General features: G+C 41.1%; 1 protein-coding gene across 1 annotated transcript in view; it reads right to left on the reverse strand.

Annotated features, from left to right (window-relative positions):
- Positions 1–15438, reverse strand: part of LOC147697173 (lysozyme g-like) — an 83261-nt gene extending 67823 nt beyond the window's left edge. The window contains exons 1-2 of the mRNA XM_086934234.1: positions 15320–15438; positions 15021–15085 (exon numbers count right to left, since the gene is read on the reverse strand). Coding sequence (XP_086790360.1) covers positions 15021–15063 — 43 coding nt within the window. The 5' untranslated portion in view covers positions 15064–15085; positions 15320–15438. The remainder of the gene's footprint in view (positions 1–15020; positions 15086–15319) is intronic.
- Positions 15439–16198: the final 760 nt, after the last annotated feature.

The raw sequence follows: 16198 nt of genomic DNA on the forward strand, positions 1-16198 counted from the left end.
CACTTGTATTGGTCATAACGGCAGTTATTGGTATTTGTTTACAGTTCACGAAGCTTGTGAGAGGAAGTTGAGGTAAGCGAGTGATACAATGGTGGCTTAGAAAACATTATATATATGGTTTAATACATCAGAGTGGTATTGAACTTAGATACCTTTGGTTGTTTTCAGATTTTGTTCACAGGCATACTGGCGGTTGAGGCTCGCTTACAATGAAAGAAGGTAGGGTACACATTACACAGCTAAGATGGCAATGCAAAGTGTTTTTGAGCTAAACATGGAAATTGATAGAATTTGTTCTATGTTTAATTTACAGATTATCCCCTGAAGAAGGAACTCATATAGTTCTGAAATGCATTGGGCGCCAACACTAGAACAACAAATGAATTTGTGAAAATGACTGTTAACATCAGTTTTGTATAAATACATGAATGTTAATATTGTTTCAATGATTAACTTTTAGTTAGTGGTAATGTAAAGCACAATGATGAATAATTGTTTTTCAGTTCAATAAATATCATTTTGAAAACGAAGAAATAAACACTGAAATATATATCGTTAAGATTTGATTTTTAAGTTGTGGTGTTATTACACCAGGTGACGTGTGCGCAACTAAGTCAAGCCTGATGCTTGTGTTAGCTAGGTTACATTAATAACAAGGCTCGACAGCCTTTGTTGGTTGCAGCACCCCATAAAGATAAGAGGTGAAAAAGGAGTACTACTGGAGTGCACCCCTACTCATAAATGCACCTATTCATTTAGACCCAGATGTTTAATTTGGGCAGAAAGACAGTGGTTGGTATTGGGCCCTGGAGGGTTACTTCTACTGGGGAATAGCCTGAGAGCCCTCATGATTTGATGTGGGCATTGCCAAACCACCCTTCCTTTATCCAGAAGAGTCAGAACATATTCGAGGCAGGAGTAGCTGCAATGTAGGGCAGAATAAAAGGTGTACTGTTGCTCCTGGGAATTTTGGAGATTACATATATCTGTTAGGCCCATGGCTTCTGCAAAGGTATGTAGTGGCTCCACCCCCTCCTCCTTATTGCCCTAATTACCCTATTCCTCCCCGGACCATGGTGGAATTCATATCCCGACCCTAATAATAAAATACCCAATGGGAGGTCCACCAGCAAGGCCCGACAGCACTTCAGTATGTAACGCTGGTGGTATATAGCCCAATATTATGTTCAGCGTCTGGCTCTCCCACTTCCCAATAAGTGCCACATATCTTCCTAAGGGGTCATGCCAAATGTTCCCCACTACAAATGGGAGGCCATTCCTAATCAGAATCCCTACCTCCCTTGAACCCATTGGGTAACCGAAGTGTGCAGCAAGCTTATAGCCAAATCTATCTAGTCCCTTGTACGTATTGCCTTTTAAGTGTGTTTGCTGGAGTAGGACCAGATCTGGGGCATGTCTATGGAGGTATTCCAAGACTACAGTACATTTAATACGATTACCCAAACCATTAACATTCCAGGACAGAACCCTAAGATTATTTAAATGTCGATTATTCCCCTGGCGCATCACATCTACACTCTGATATTCCATTTGGAAGGAAACTGCCCCTTCACTGGCATTCAGATATCAACCACGTCAACAGAACGACCGAGTACTGTATGAAACCTGCATAGCAATGTTTTATAAACAAAAAGTGAACATGCCTAAAAAAAAACTAGAATAACCCCCACACTCCAATCACCCATCCCCCCTCGCTGCTACCTTGCTGGTGGGTGAAACAACAACCCACCTCCCCAACTCACAGAGTGCCTGTCACCCTGAACTGAATAACTGCTTAAGGGTTTGGCAGGTGTTGAGCAGAATAGTGCACCATCCCCGACATCCCAAAAACACATCTAATCTAGACCAGTCCTGCCGGCCTTACATCTGGCCATCAGCCAATTATAGTTCCCTGTGGGCAAAGTCTTGTGAACATTGTCTCATCATCTATTCGATGGAGGGCGGCCCCCGCTTGTCACTAACTGAAAAAACAAAACAAATTTCAAGTACTGCACTGATACTTAACCATTAGTAGAAGAGACAATGAATAAAACAATTGCCCAGTTGATTGAATAGTATGCATGTCCACATTCTGTCCAACTTCCAAACTGGCTGAAAAAACAGATTAATCAGAATTGGCACCTATTAAAGAACGTAGCTCCTAAACTCATTGAGGTGCCTCTCTTTGCGTTAAAAAAAGATAAAAGGATCTCTAATCAGATTGTCAGAGCTGAGTTACCCAAACAAAAAACTGCCAATCTGCGGGACTATGTTGGCCTACTGCCAATCAAAGGCCACCACAAATGTGGAACATGTATTTGCTGCTCCCTCACTGTTGAAGGAGATGTATTCGAACACAATGGGATCTACTGGAAACATGAAAATGTTACGAACTGCAAGTCTAAATATGTAGTTTATTGTATGTTGTGCCCATGCAAAAAACTATACATTGGGAAAACCAATCAAGAAGTCAGACACTGAATAATACAACATAAGCCCAGGATTAAAAGGAATATAAAGACGGCACCATTAATACATCATTGGCTGACCCATGCCCACACTGAGAAAGATTTTAGATGGACTGTGATTTCTAAAGTTGACCAACATGCTAAAGGAGGTGATCTGGAGGCCAAACGGATCAAAAGAGAAGCTACACTAATTATAAAGTACAACACAGCTGTTGACAAATTGAACGAGTTATCAGAGATTTATCATCTGTAGAATGATATTTAAAACTCTGAAGTTATGACCTGGCAATTCAAAGTATTGTGGCCCGGATATCTAGAGTTGAAGAAGATTTACATAACAGAAACACCAATCTTAAGAAAGTTGGGATGTATGGGCTTGTATGGTATCTGGGTAATATATTTAATTTTTTGTTATTTGGACCAAATAAATTACATTTTTTAATGTATGGCCTTGGACATTGTGTAATTTAGTCTACCATTAGTGCTCTGGATTGAGCTGTTTTTATAAGTTTGTGTTACCACAGTTACATTACTGTGTCTTTGAAATCATTTAAATAACATCAAGCTGACACATCTCGAAATCACACCGAGTTACCTACAAAGGAATAGATAATAAACATTATATCAGCTCTACAATAGTCCAACAACTTCGATTAGCAATCAGCATTTCAACTGTAAACTACCTTTCCCAGCATGCTTTTCAGAATGATGACGTTTAAAATTCTGCGCCGTTCAATTATGGTGCATAATCTACCATTGTGGAAACAAGTGGAGATTATCTAAATGTCCTGCCTCGTTCGGGAGCCTCGGATTACGAATAAGGTAAAAAGCTGATTAAATCTTTGTCAACACCCCGTTCTTTAAATGTATCGAACAATTCGCAAAGCCAGTAAAAATGGGTGCCATTCACGAAGCACTGGCTCCCCGTTAAATTCCGGCAAACACTTATTTATGGAGCCAGGAAATGTTGGCAGTTTGAACTATGAGTTCTGTCCTTCTCAAAAAATGCCCCGAAAAGATGGCAATTAAACTTTTGACTACATCGCCTTTCTTCAAATATATCTAATGGCTTGGCAAGCCAGTTAAAATGTGTGGCATTTATGAAGCACCGACTCAGCAAGTGACAGCAGCCTGAAGTATAGGTTTGGTCCTTTTCGAAAATGACCATATCTATGTTAAATCTAGAGAACATAGAGTCCCTCTATTTAGTTTAATGTCTAGCGCTGTGCCAGATATTAATCCAGCACATATGAAGCACCCAAATGCTGGCTTGGCCATAGAGTTGATTTTATACATATGCAGCCAGATGGTAAAGGGCTACATCACCGATAAATCCAGACAACTAAATTATTCATCCTGTTTCAGGACCAGATTGATGTCATCGGCCTTGAATTCGATCCCCAAAAAAGTAAAAGACCACATGATCTAAATCAGGTATATCGATTACCCATTTTTGGTAGATCGCTTAATAACAGCAAACACAGAATGGATTTTTTTGACACAATGTATTTCCCCGTAGAGAACGACTAAAGACAAGCTAAAGAAGCTCATCTTGACGGCGTCATACTCGAAGCTTGATCACACCTTGAACTCTAACCAAGAAAGTATTTGCCCATACCTTTGAGCTCTAAAGACCACATTGAAGAGCAGTCATGACTATAGCTCCCATTGTGTTTGTTCTTACAGAATTCTGCCATGAAAATTCCTTTTCCAGAATAGGAAGGTAAGATGAGAATGCTGAGTGAGTGAATAATTTGGATGGTTGCTCTAGAGTACAGGCAGTAAGAAGGTTGTGTTGTTTTTGTCTTTCAGAAACAGCTTTGGTCCTGAGGAGAATCCCCATAGTGAGGGCGATTCGAAACGCGTAGACCTTATTTCATGCTTTAGGCCGATCTGTATTGTTTCATTTGTTTGCTAACACTTGGATTTTGTTATATTGTGAGATGGCCTTGTTTTTGCAAATTTCTTTCTATTAAATTTGAAAATTCCGCACTAAAAATAGGGTTTAGTAAAACATTCCCAGGGCAGGCATTCTGTGTATGTATGGTATGTGAATGTTTATACGGATGTGTGAAGTAGTTTAATAAGTGTATGACTGGGTCACTTTGTATATATGGTGTATAAAAAGCAGGTTTTTAGAGTATGATTGTGAATTTCAATACTATGATAAGGCTCCAAGATAAGCAAAAAAGATAAAATTGAGTCCATTCTAGCTTTTAAGAAATCGGGGAAAATTGTAAAAATGATATAAAAAGATTTTTGATGAATATAAATAAAATTAATTTTGATTAAATTCAAACTAAAAGATTGGTTTTGAAAGGGCAATTGTTTTATTCATTGTCTCTTTTACTAATGGTTAAGTATCAGTGCAGTACTAGCAATTTGTTTTGTTCTTTCAAATTGTGGCGTGACCTTGCTGAAGCCAAACCCTTGTTGTTTTTTCTCGCTTGTCACTAGGCACCAAACTTACAATGTCGCTTTACCTGCTGAAGCTGAATCCGTTTTCCCAAGCATACCTCAGTCCGAAGCCTGTGTCCCATGCTCTGTTGTGCCCACTTGCTGGTCTTTCGTAAGGCCCCATTGTCTCACTGTACCCCAACACTCCAGCCATTACCAGGCCTCATCAGCCGTACCGAAGTACCACGTCTTCCCCTGAGAGACCACTCTCAACTTTGCAGGGGACAACATGAAGTATTTAATGTCTTTACCATGCAGTTCCCTTTTGACGCCTTCAAAGGTTTGCCGCTGTTGTTGGACCTGAAGGGTGAAGTCAGGAAAGAAACATATCACTGCGTTTTCATGATGCAGATCCCCGCATGCTCATGCTGTTGGCAAAATTGCATCTTTGTCCTAATAAATGAGGACTCATGCTATGATTGTTCTGGGTAGGGCTCCAGGCTTCGGCTTATGGATGGGTGCCCTATGTGAGTGTTCAATAGTAAAATACATAGAAAGTCGTGGGGCTTCAGATGGTTGAGGATATGATCTTCCAGAAACAGGTCTACATTTGGTTCTTCCATCCCCTCCAGGACACCGAAAACTCAAATGTATTCCCTCCGTGCCCGCCCTTCCTGGTCTTCGATCTTGGCCGCCATCACCTCCTGCTGCTTCGTAAGGGACCAAACTTGCTCCTTAGGGCTTTTTGTGCTGGTATATAGGTGTGTCACATCTTTCTCTGTAGCTGCCACTTTGTAGGCCATTTTGTAAAATCGGTCCTCAGGAGGGTCACAACCACAGTTAGAGTGTCTAATTTAGGATCAAGCGAGCTCTTGAGATCCGCAATTGCCGTCGTTATTGCACCCAAGGATGGTTCTGCCATGCACTCCGATCGCTGCTCCTGGCAGCCATTGGTTTAGGGATGGCATACTTGTTTATTTTGTTTGTTTGTGTCCCGTGTTGCCCCTTGGGCTTCATCCAAGGACTCAGCGTCATCGTCGATGCTCTTTCTGGCAAGTACCTTGATGTGGGGCACTGGAGATAGTTCGTCCTCCTGCACCAGTTGCTGTTCTCACCCTGCGGGCCCAACCGGGAACACAGGGTAGACCCAACACCAAGGGAAGTCCAGGCCTGGTGTGTTACTACTTCCTTGTTGCCTCTCTATGGGTGCCTAGGCTCAGCTAAATGTCTTTTATGGGGGTCCCTGGATCTGTGACAGGGCTAAAAATATCCACTAGACCTCTCGCGTTTTCGAGCTAAATTTAATGAGGGTGAGCTCTTTTTAGGTCCCACTCGCCCTTTTTGACTAACTTTTGTGCACTGTCTCTGAAAAAGGAGCAAATGTGACAAGATAACAAGATTTAAAGGCATTTTTATTGCTCACATAGTGGATGAGCAATAAAGATTCCTTTAAATCTTATTATCTTGTCACATTTGCTCCGCTTTCGGTGACGGAGGTCGAGGAGATTTTTTGAGGTACTAGACATGCAGGACTAAAACCATTATTTGGATTTTTAAAGCCCTTTGTGAGATCACGCTTACCCTCTCCCTGGTCGACACTGGTCACACTCTTTCTGGCTGTTCAGGGGCACCTCTCACCCATGAACTCCTTCAGTCCCTAGGTTCGCTCCAGCCCCGGCCACACCATAGCATGTTTTTCCAAAATATCCTGCTCCAAAGGGGATGGTGCTCCTGGTCGAGCCGTAAATGTGCACTTCCAAGGCCTCAGCAATGACTAATCTCCCCCTTGAGCTTGCCTCTATAGGTGCTGTGGTATCTACCACTCATGGGGGCAGTCCACACATGCCTCCCCATCTGAGGAAAGCCGCAGGGGGGATTGCACTGCTCGGCAGTGGCTCGAGGTATGGTCGAATCCCCCGGTCACGCCCCCACATAAGGAAAGGTGCTTCCGGGGTCGCAGCGGGGGACTGCAGTCAGAGCATGCCACCCTGGACACAGGACTGCCTCGCTGGCTTACTGATGTTTCTGGAGTGCTCCGCGGCCGCAGGCTCCAAGGTGGCAGGATCGCCACTTTAGTCTCTCACTCCCAAGGCCCAGCCACATCACAGGCCATAGATAAGTGTAGAGGCCTGCCTCACTTCAGGCCACCGGTGGAAGCCGGGTATGCGACCTCCGCTCTCAGCTGCGTTAGCATGTCAGAAGGCCCTTTCAAGGCAGCAGCTGCCTCGATGTGAAAGGCGGCTCGTCTGCAGTGTCTCCAGGATTGCGCTCAGCCCCAGTTCAGTCCCCGGGGTTTCTAATGCTCCATCGGCACAAACCACCGGCAGGATTGGATGGGCAGACGGGTTACTGGGGGGATTTCGGAGTCGGTTGACAGAGCTCCTTGGCCACCCCCCAACTTCTCCTCATTTTTTGCTGTTTCAATATGGGCAACACACATGGAAACAGTAAAATGCCATTGATTGTTTATGTGCCCGTTCCTGCATATAAGCAATCATTTAAAAAAAATTAAGTTTTGTAACTTTTATTTGTGGCTCATTAAGCAGCAAGTATCAAAGTTAGAAAAAGCAATTTAAAGATTGTTTTTGCAGTATCACTGTTCAATTTCATTGTGGAAAAATTAATAGGCAAAAAGTACTTTGGGATACCCCTTTTTCTCTGTACCCACCTGACGGTCCATCACAAAACTTTCCAGGAAGGAGCTGAGGTATATTAATCTTCTTTTTGGAATTCGCCATGAGGATTCATGAAATAGTGTTAAAGTTCTAAGCCTCATTAGGTCCGCTAATACTTTGATGTCATTTAACCAATCTTCACAAAACTTTCCCCAAAAAATGTTCATCCATCTCAGCTCCTTTCTGGAATGTTTTGAGGTGATTCATCAAAAAGGGTTGAGGTAAAGGGGGGATCTGAAATGCAATTTCTCCATCACAGGGCAAGGCCGCAGGCCGTGCCTGGCAGTGGGTGGTATAGTTTTGTATAGTTATAAAATATTACTTTACATTAAGAAAAACTATCTAGAAATTCACTGAAAAAAAGGAAAAGTTTAAATGAGGTTATAGTTGAGTGAAAATGTCAGTTTTCACATAACATTTTAAATTAAAGAAACACTGAAATTCACCAGTTTAGTTAATTGAAGTAACTGTAATTCTTGCCATCTCTGTGCACTGCATATGACCCCACATATTACAATGCTCATGAAATATTCCAAAATATCATTCATGAAGTCTAAAATTACATAATTGATGAAAACACTGAGCATTTATAGAGAGTGTGAGAGATATGATAGAAAACACTAGCCTGCTCCCTTAAAAAACAGTTTTTAGCAGGTGTCTGTCCTAGATTTGATAGTTCTCCAATACTATCCATGCATGGAAATATATCAAACAATTTGTAAATATAAAACTAAACTAAGTAATAAGAAAGGATAATAGTTGTGCGATATACTGCATTACAACATGTAGGTTAATAAAAGGAAAGAAACAACAAAGATATTTATTGAAGTCATATTCTATACATACATAAACACTGTGTATGTGCTGATAAGATTAAAATAAATTGCATATAACTTGAAGGTTGTAAATCTAAATTGCATTAGGGGAAAATTAGTCATTCATCTTTCAGTGGTTGATACAATGAATACTTTAGAGTTAAGTTTTATTAAGCATACTTCACTAAAGAAGCATGTAATACTTAACCCCTTGTCTGCTGATGACGGAACCGCTCCGTCATCAGCTGCGGTGGCGCTGTACTGATGACGGAGCGGTTTCCGCGCCTGCGCTGAGCGTTCCATTGAGCGGGGCGGGCCATGACGGAACCGCTTCGTCATAAGCACAGCGCCACCGACGCTGGTGACGGAGTGGTTCCATCACCAGCATGCGGCCGCCCCGCCCCCTTAGCACTGCGGCGGAATAGCCTCCGCAGTGAAGGGGTTAAACAACATTGAACGTTTACACATTCAGGACGATAAATATAAAAGAACAAATATTAGTACTTGAATCTAAGTTGAATTTCAAAGACATACTACTGGAAAGTACTAATCATAAATGAAGGGGAAGTGGATCAAAGTACTTCAACCACATTTCTTTCACTATGTATTGGGAAACAAACATTGGCAAAGCTAACAAGGCTTGAAAGTATTTTTCAAGGGTTTGCAAATTAGTGACTGCAGTTGTCTGGTTAGTGAGATGGCTGGGAGAATGGATCAATGGCTAGAAGAATGGACGGGTTGCTGAGTTTTTTAAATGATGGCTTAGAGGATGACTTAATTAGATACATTTTTGAGGCATGAGCAAAATGAGCAATGGCCCAGGGCCCCACTTTCCAAGAGCCCCCCTCAGAAAGTAAACACTTTGGGGCACATTAGGATGGTGGGCGGACTTTGTCCGCCCACCGTCCCAACGTGAAAAGGGACCACCTGCCATATGGGCGTGGGTCCCGTGGTGGCCATTAGGATGCACCCGCAACAGTGGCGGGCGCATCCCACATATTTAACATTGCGGCGGGCGGTGCTGAAAGCACCGCCCGCCGCAATTCAAAAAATGCACATCATGCATTTTAATGCACCACGAGGTGCCTGCCATGTTGCATATTGAAATGCAGGGGTTACTATAGGGACCCCCCCAGTGTACCCCCCACCTCCAGAGTCCCTGGGGGCCTGCAACAGGCCTATGCAAGAGATTCCTGGATGCCTTTCCATGGCGCCTTGGGCATTTGTTGCCCCTTCATAATATGGATGGCGGTGTCTAGCAGACACCGCCACCATATTAGACTCTTTTCTGCCCGGTCCACCGGGCGCAAAAGCGGCAGACGGTCTTTCCGTCCGCCGCGGTCCCCCCTGCCATAGTAATATAGCGGGGGAAATGGGTGGCGGGCGGGGACGTTTCTCGGGCCGATCGCCAGTGCTATGTGAGCGGTGGTGATCAGCCCGAGAGCCTAATGACCCCCTAAGTGTCTCTTGAACATCTCTGTATATATTTCAATATGTAATTGGGTTACTGGTTGAGGGGGTTGGAACTGTACAAATGCAGCAGCAAGCACAATCTCTGTCAAAGTCAAAAGAAAAAAACAAGCAAACCTGAAAATAACCTGTGCTCAACCCTCTGGTAGCTTGGTACAAAAGGAGTCAGGCTTAACTTAAGAGACAATGTGTAAAGTATTCATACAGTAGTTAAGGGGATTGACCGAATAACCCTATGCAAACCTGGTCAACTATTTTTCATAGGAAAAGTTATTCTGCCAATCATGTGCATCTCTATTGGAAACAACATGGATTCTGTAACTTGAGAAGGTAATGTCTTTCTCCCCTAGTGATTTCCTTAGTGTTATTAGTTATAGCATGCATGTTATCACCTCTATTTTTTAACTTGCGGTGTGTTCCAGTAAGTCCACAGCATGGCACCTGCATGCATCGCAGTTATAAAGATATTCCTTTCGGTCTGATTCAAAATCATCCCTCAATATATGTTTTTTTAAAACCTTCTACATTATATGATGCACAAGTTATCATATGGGTCATAAGGGTGAGGACACCACCTGTTACACAACTTTAATGTGTATATGTATACATATGTAGTTATAATATAATTGAACTAGAGATATATGTGTTTGTTTGAAGGTGGATTTTATGAGTCACTCAAATCATTTTGCAATGTCCTGAGGCGGTCTAGATTAAAGGTCCGAAAGCATCAACTAATTCTATTGTATGTAGTACCTCAAACTATGAAAATACGGTTCATTTGTGGATGGTTTAAGGAGCACCGTAAGGCCATACAAGGGCCACAAAGTTTTTAGCGGGCTGGTTATGGACATTGTTGGAACTACCACAGGAGTGAACTTTTTTTATAACTGATTTTGCGATATTCAAATAAATGATTTCACAAGGATCATAAGAATCAAGTAATTATGAACTGTGATCATTTAATGTTTCATCTATTTGTGGTCTAATATGTTGTATAACTTCTAGTATTCAAATGATGTATCTCCTAAGTGTAGCAGTTCTATAATAAAGTAAGCAAACTCAAGTTGCATAACTGAAATGACGTATGTTATATCTCTAGTAGTGAACTATGTCTCTGTTGTAGAGCTAAGAATTATAATAAGATTAATACCTAAAGTGAACCCAAGTTGTCCTGTGAAAGAAAGTATTTATGCAGTATTTCAAACAGTAATAAAGTGAAAACCCAGCACAAGAAAAAACCCACACCAATTTAGATAAGTAGAGTAACAGAATTTAAATTATTGGGGGCCAAAACACTAAACATTCAAACAGTAAAATCTAAGATGTGGAACTTTAAAGATTTCAGTGGAATAGCACCTAGAAGCACAAAGGGCCAACAGTGGCCTGGGAAATAGTCACAAGTTCAGACGGACAGCGGTGGAGCCTGTGTGATTGTCAAGTGTGCTGTTGATGAGGTGTATGTGATGCGAAGGCCTGCTTCAAGAATGCAATGCGCAGTGGTGAGTCCAAGAAAGCTGTGGGCAGTGATGCCGGGTCCTGCATTGGGTTTGCATTGCACACCAGCTGTTTCCCATGCAACCGCATGGAGATTCATCGGGTCACATCAGGTCTGCTGACAGGACCACAGCTGTGAAGTAAAAGAACCTTCAGTCCTACTTCCAAGAATGCAGGATTGGGGTGGCACAACTTGGGTGGTAGGAATCAAAGCAGACAGAACCCAGGTGATGGGTTCAAGTTAGGTGAAGCCTTTTCTTTCCCTGAGGACCTTGGTACAAGATGCAAGTCCAGTCCTTAATCAGGCATGAGGGCAGCAGGGCAACAGAGTTGTGGTCCTTCTTGCAGAGCAGCACTGCTGTCCTTAAAATATTCTACCGGTCGAGAGGTGTAGTAAAGAGTGGAGTCTGAGGGCCCAATATTCATACCTGATGCACACTTTGAAGTAGGAGAAGGTTTTGGTTTGTTTGTTGCTCTAAAGTAATAGGACAAAATAGAGCCAGGCCCCCATTTTCGTGGGTTCAACTTTCTAAAAAATGCCATTTTCAGAATTGTGACTTAAATTACAACTTTGCTATTAAAGAGGGTATTAAATTACAATACTTTAGATGCCATACTCTACATTCCTACTCACCTCAAATTGAATGTTATCACTTATTACATGTAATAGGTTAGCCCAATGCTGTCCTATGAGAGAAGTAGGCCTTGCAGTACTGAAAAATAAATGTAAGAGTTTTTCACTACCAGGACATGTAAAACTTACAAGTACGTGTCTAACTTTGGGAATACACTTCACTCAGCTCTATGTGCTATTAGGGTGTATTCTAGGAGTGACATATGTATTAAAAAGGAATATTTGGACCTGGAAAATGGTTTACTTTCCCCGGTCGAACTGCCAGTGTAACACTGCACACAGAATGCAATTGCAGGCCTGAGATATTTTTAAAAGGCTACTTAAGTGGTTGAGACAATCAGTGCTGCAGACCCACTAGTATAATTTTAATTTACAAGCCCTGAGTACATGCAGTACAACTGTACTAGGACTTACAAGCAAAATAAATGTGCCAATCGGCTGTAAGCAAATTTTACAGCACAGGCACTTTAGCTCTGGTTGGCAAGTGGTAAAGTGTGCAGAGAACTAACAGCCAACAAAAATGGGTTAAGAAAACAGGAGGCTGAAGGCAAAATGTTTGGAGATGACAGTGCAAAAAGGGACAACTCCAACATATGGGTAACGAATTTCAACATTGTTACGAACTGGGAGCCCAAAATATGTCTCTCCCGGGCCTTAACAAGGCTCAAGACAACAGTGTGGATAGTTTAAATGGGATGTGACACTATATATCAAACATTATTGTTGGGTTTTGGTTTTAAACATAGGGTTTCTATTGTTTTTTTTTTTTTAATCCTTATATATTTCCTTCTCTTATGGCTGGCTTCATAAGTGCAAAAATTGCATTTTCTATGAAGTCTGGTGAAAACCTTAACTACAGACAGACGTTTATATCTTCCTGATATGTATATTTTTAGCCACAGGAGGAATGGCATACAGTTGAAACTGTCTCCAAATGGCCACACATGGCAAATGATGTAAATTGACAATAACAAACAAATAGGTTCGGTGATAGGTATCTGCTGTGCGAACTGTTCTAGTTCGTGCAAAATGAAAATAGGAGGGTTGGGGAATAATGGGCTGTGCCAGAGAAAGACGGGTTAAACAAATGTATACCCTTATATCTCATTTTTTGCGAGGTATAGTTTATAGTCCAACATAATAGTTCGGAAAAATTCAATAAAACTAATTTTGGAAACATTTGTTTCTGGCTTTCAGATCTATAAAAAACAAGGGTAAACGGTGCACAGAAACTCTAGAGTTGTGTTATTTTTTTTAAAAGTTGTGTATCTGGTTTTGAAAATATTTATTAAATTAACTATTTGCTTTAGGTTTCAGCTAAATACTTATTCATGTGTTCGGTAGAAATCCAAGTATACTATTTGGAAAATCCCTCTACATTAAGAAATGAATACATAATGATTTTAGAGCAGTTCATGTTTGATAAGCTCACCATAACATTATGAATACTTTGCTGCTCCTTCAAATACCAGTGAGAACAGTGGTTCTTAAAGTTGGGACATCTGTGAACCCTCACCGATTCACTATTGAAAAGGTAAGCAATTTCTACGATTTGAGTCTCAAAATAATACACAAAATACAGAAACTGGCATGCTTCAAACAAATACACAAATAATGAAGTATTAATTTATTTTACAAACAAAAAATAAGCAAAAATCAAAATTATATTTTCCTCTAACTATAAAGTTTCAAAATGTTGGTTTATTTCTAAAAAAATTAAATGATATGCTAGACTATAGTCTATCACTTTGTACTTTTTGCTCCTAGTTCATCTTCTCTTTTTATCCGTGCATACCAATGCTTCTTCAATTGAGGCAACCCGTTGTCCAATCTAGAACCAGTATGCTGTACTTGCACTGTTCCCCCCCCCAAATCAAGATATGGATACCAACTGACTGATTGGCATATGGCCATGTCTGAACTGAGGTGGCAGAGTGAGCTAAAGAATGATGATGGACTAAACCCAGATCAATTGACTGGGGGTGAGTGTTTGCAATGTTCAACACTCCGTTCATCATCCCCTCTGGTATTGCTATGGATACCAACTTAGGCCCAGATTTACTAACATATGACACAGCGCGACGCAACACTACAACTTCCTGTGCTGCGTCAAATTAGGAGAGCATTAATGAGCCACATCTACTAAGATGCAGTGCTTTCTTGCAGTCTCTAAGCATTGGCCCACACAGTGTAGCATCAGCATAGGGACGCTTGCGCCTTGGTGTAAGAATGCCTTCTTTACAAGCAGGCTTGTTTTTGTGGAAGAAGGGACACCTTCCTGCACAAAAACAATCCTCAGAGGTATTTTCCTCTTTCTAAATGTGCTCCAGAGTGCAGCACACATAGACAGTGGAAATAATGAGGAGAACTATAGATATTTCTTCTAGTTAGGCCTCTGTTGAAAAGGCCTAGAATTTTGATGCATTTTCAGGTTTACTAGTCTTAGTAAATCTAAGAAAATGCCAAATCCATGGGTAGAGGTATGAGAACACCCACACTCCACCGGTGAAAAACCTTCTCAAGGCAGAGTAACGAAAGGGAGCCACTTTTGCTGCTTTGCGTTACTCAACATTTATGAAGATATGCAGAGCCAGGCAAGCCAATTTTGCGTGGCTTAGTAAATCTGACATAAGCCGTTACGTTGCCCTATACCACATTGCAGTATGCAATTGCAATGCAAGGACTTAGTAAATCTATCTCTTAATTTGAACTTAAACTTCCAAATGTAATCTCTTTTACATGGTATTTGAAAATCTTCAATTTTCCTTTTTATGTATATATTTTTTATTTATTTAGTACTATTATTTAATTTTCTAAACAGTTGTGAATCCCCTGAGTAAGTGTAATCGACCCCCCCAGGCCGTCCAACAACCGGTTATGAATCACTGAATTGGAACATTCTGGAAGCTGTGAGTTGTTCATCTGTACTCTTTCTGACTTTTTCTTAAGCTATACTTCTGACTGAATCTCTTTGTATTGGTAGAATTGAGCAAACTATCCTCCAACTGAAAAAGTGAATTCTGCAGACGTGCACTGCTTACTCAACTTTGCCTGAAGTTGCACTTACCAATGGAACCAGCTAAACACAGGCCAATGAGTACAATCCACATGGTGCCAGTAGTTTTCAGCTGCCTGAAAAAAAATACAATTAATAATAACAATAATCATAATAACAATATACACATAAGCATGCCATCCCCATTGACTAACGGATCATTTCTATACATTTGTGTTCCTCTAGTTCTCATGATCACATGCTAGGCAAACTCTAATTTCTACCATGTAATTTACCCACTCACTCGACCATTACCCCTTTCAGCCTCTTACAGAACTACTCCATGAGAGTGCATTATTGGACCAACATACCTGTATAATTTTACTCGTAACTTCTTTTTCCTCTCTGTGGGTGGCTGCTTGGATGCAGAGTGTTATGTATTCTGCTATAGACTGGCACCATGTTCTTCCTTTATAAACAGAGCTAGTCCTGTGAATGTTCTTTTAAGGTTATTGATAAGAAATGCAAACATCAAATATGGATCTTGCTAAGAGCAAGCTTATCAATCCCTTTGTTGTGCACTTATGTTTTCTCATACTGCCAAACCCTTTTGAATCTCAAGTGGATAAGATTAAAAGATTAGATTAATATGTGGTTATGAAACAATCACAAATAAGTCATTTTGCAACTGAAATGATCACTTTAAGAGCAATGCATGTACTGGCACGAATAACATCGACTCTCTCATTGTGATAGAACACAAAAGTTTATCAACTATTTAGAAGAGACATTTAGAATTACTAGCCTAAATGTAGAGACCTTACTTACAGTCTGGACTGACCCTTTCTACATGTTCCCACCACCTAGAGTTCAGAGAGTTAGGTCCTACTCCCCTGACCTTAAATTGCACATTCTGAAAAATGGCACACCGAAACAGGAGGTATCACCAATGTTTTGAGATACACAGCTATGGTGACACTACAACTGCTGCTTAGTAATGCCACCAGTTCTTGTTAATTACAGTGATTCGTCTCTCTGGGGCTTTGCAGCTGATTCAACCTTCAGGTGCAGACACAATTAGCAAAATGGTGATGACCCAGAAGCTTCCTGTCAAGCTCATCTGGCTAGAGACCACTATAAGAGAAAGTCCATGCTACTTTAAGTCTTGTATATTGGTTTCAAAGTTTCAAAGTTTCAAAGTAAGCTTTATTCGATTTTTCAGTTAAAATCATAAAAGCACTGCAAAGACA

This window comes from Lissotriton vulgaris, chromosome 8 (genome assembly GCF_964263255.1).
Source record: "Lissotriton vulgaris chromosome 8, aLisVul1.2, whole genome shotgun sequence".
Taxonomy (NCBI): domain Eukaryota; kingdom Metazoa; phylum Chordata; class Amphibia; order Caudata; family Salamandridae; genus Lissotriton; species Lissotriton vulgaris.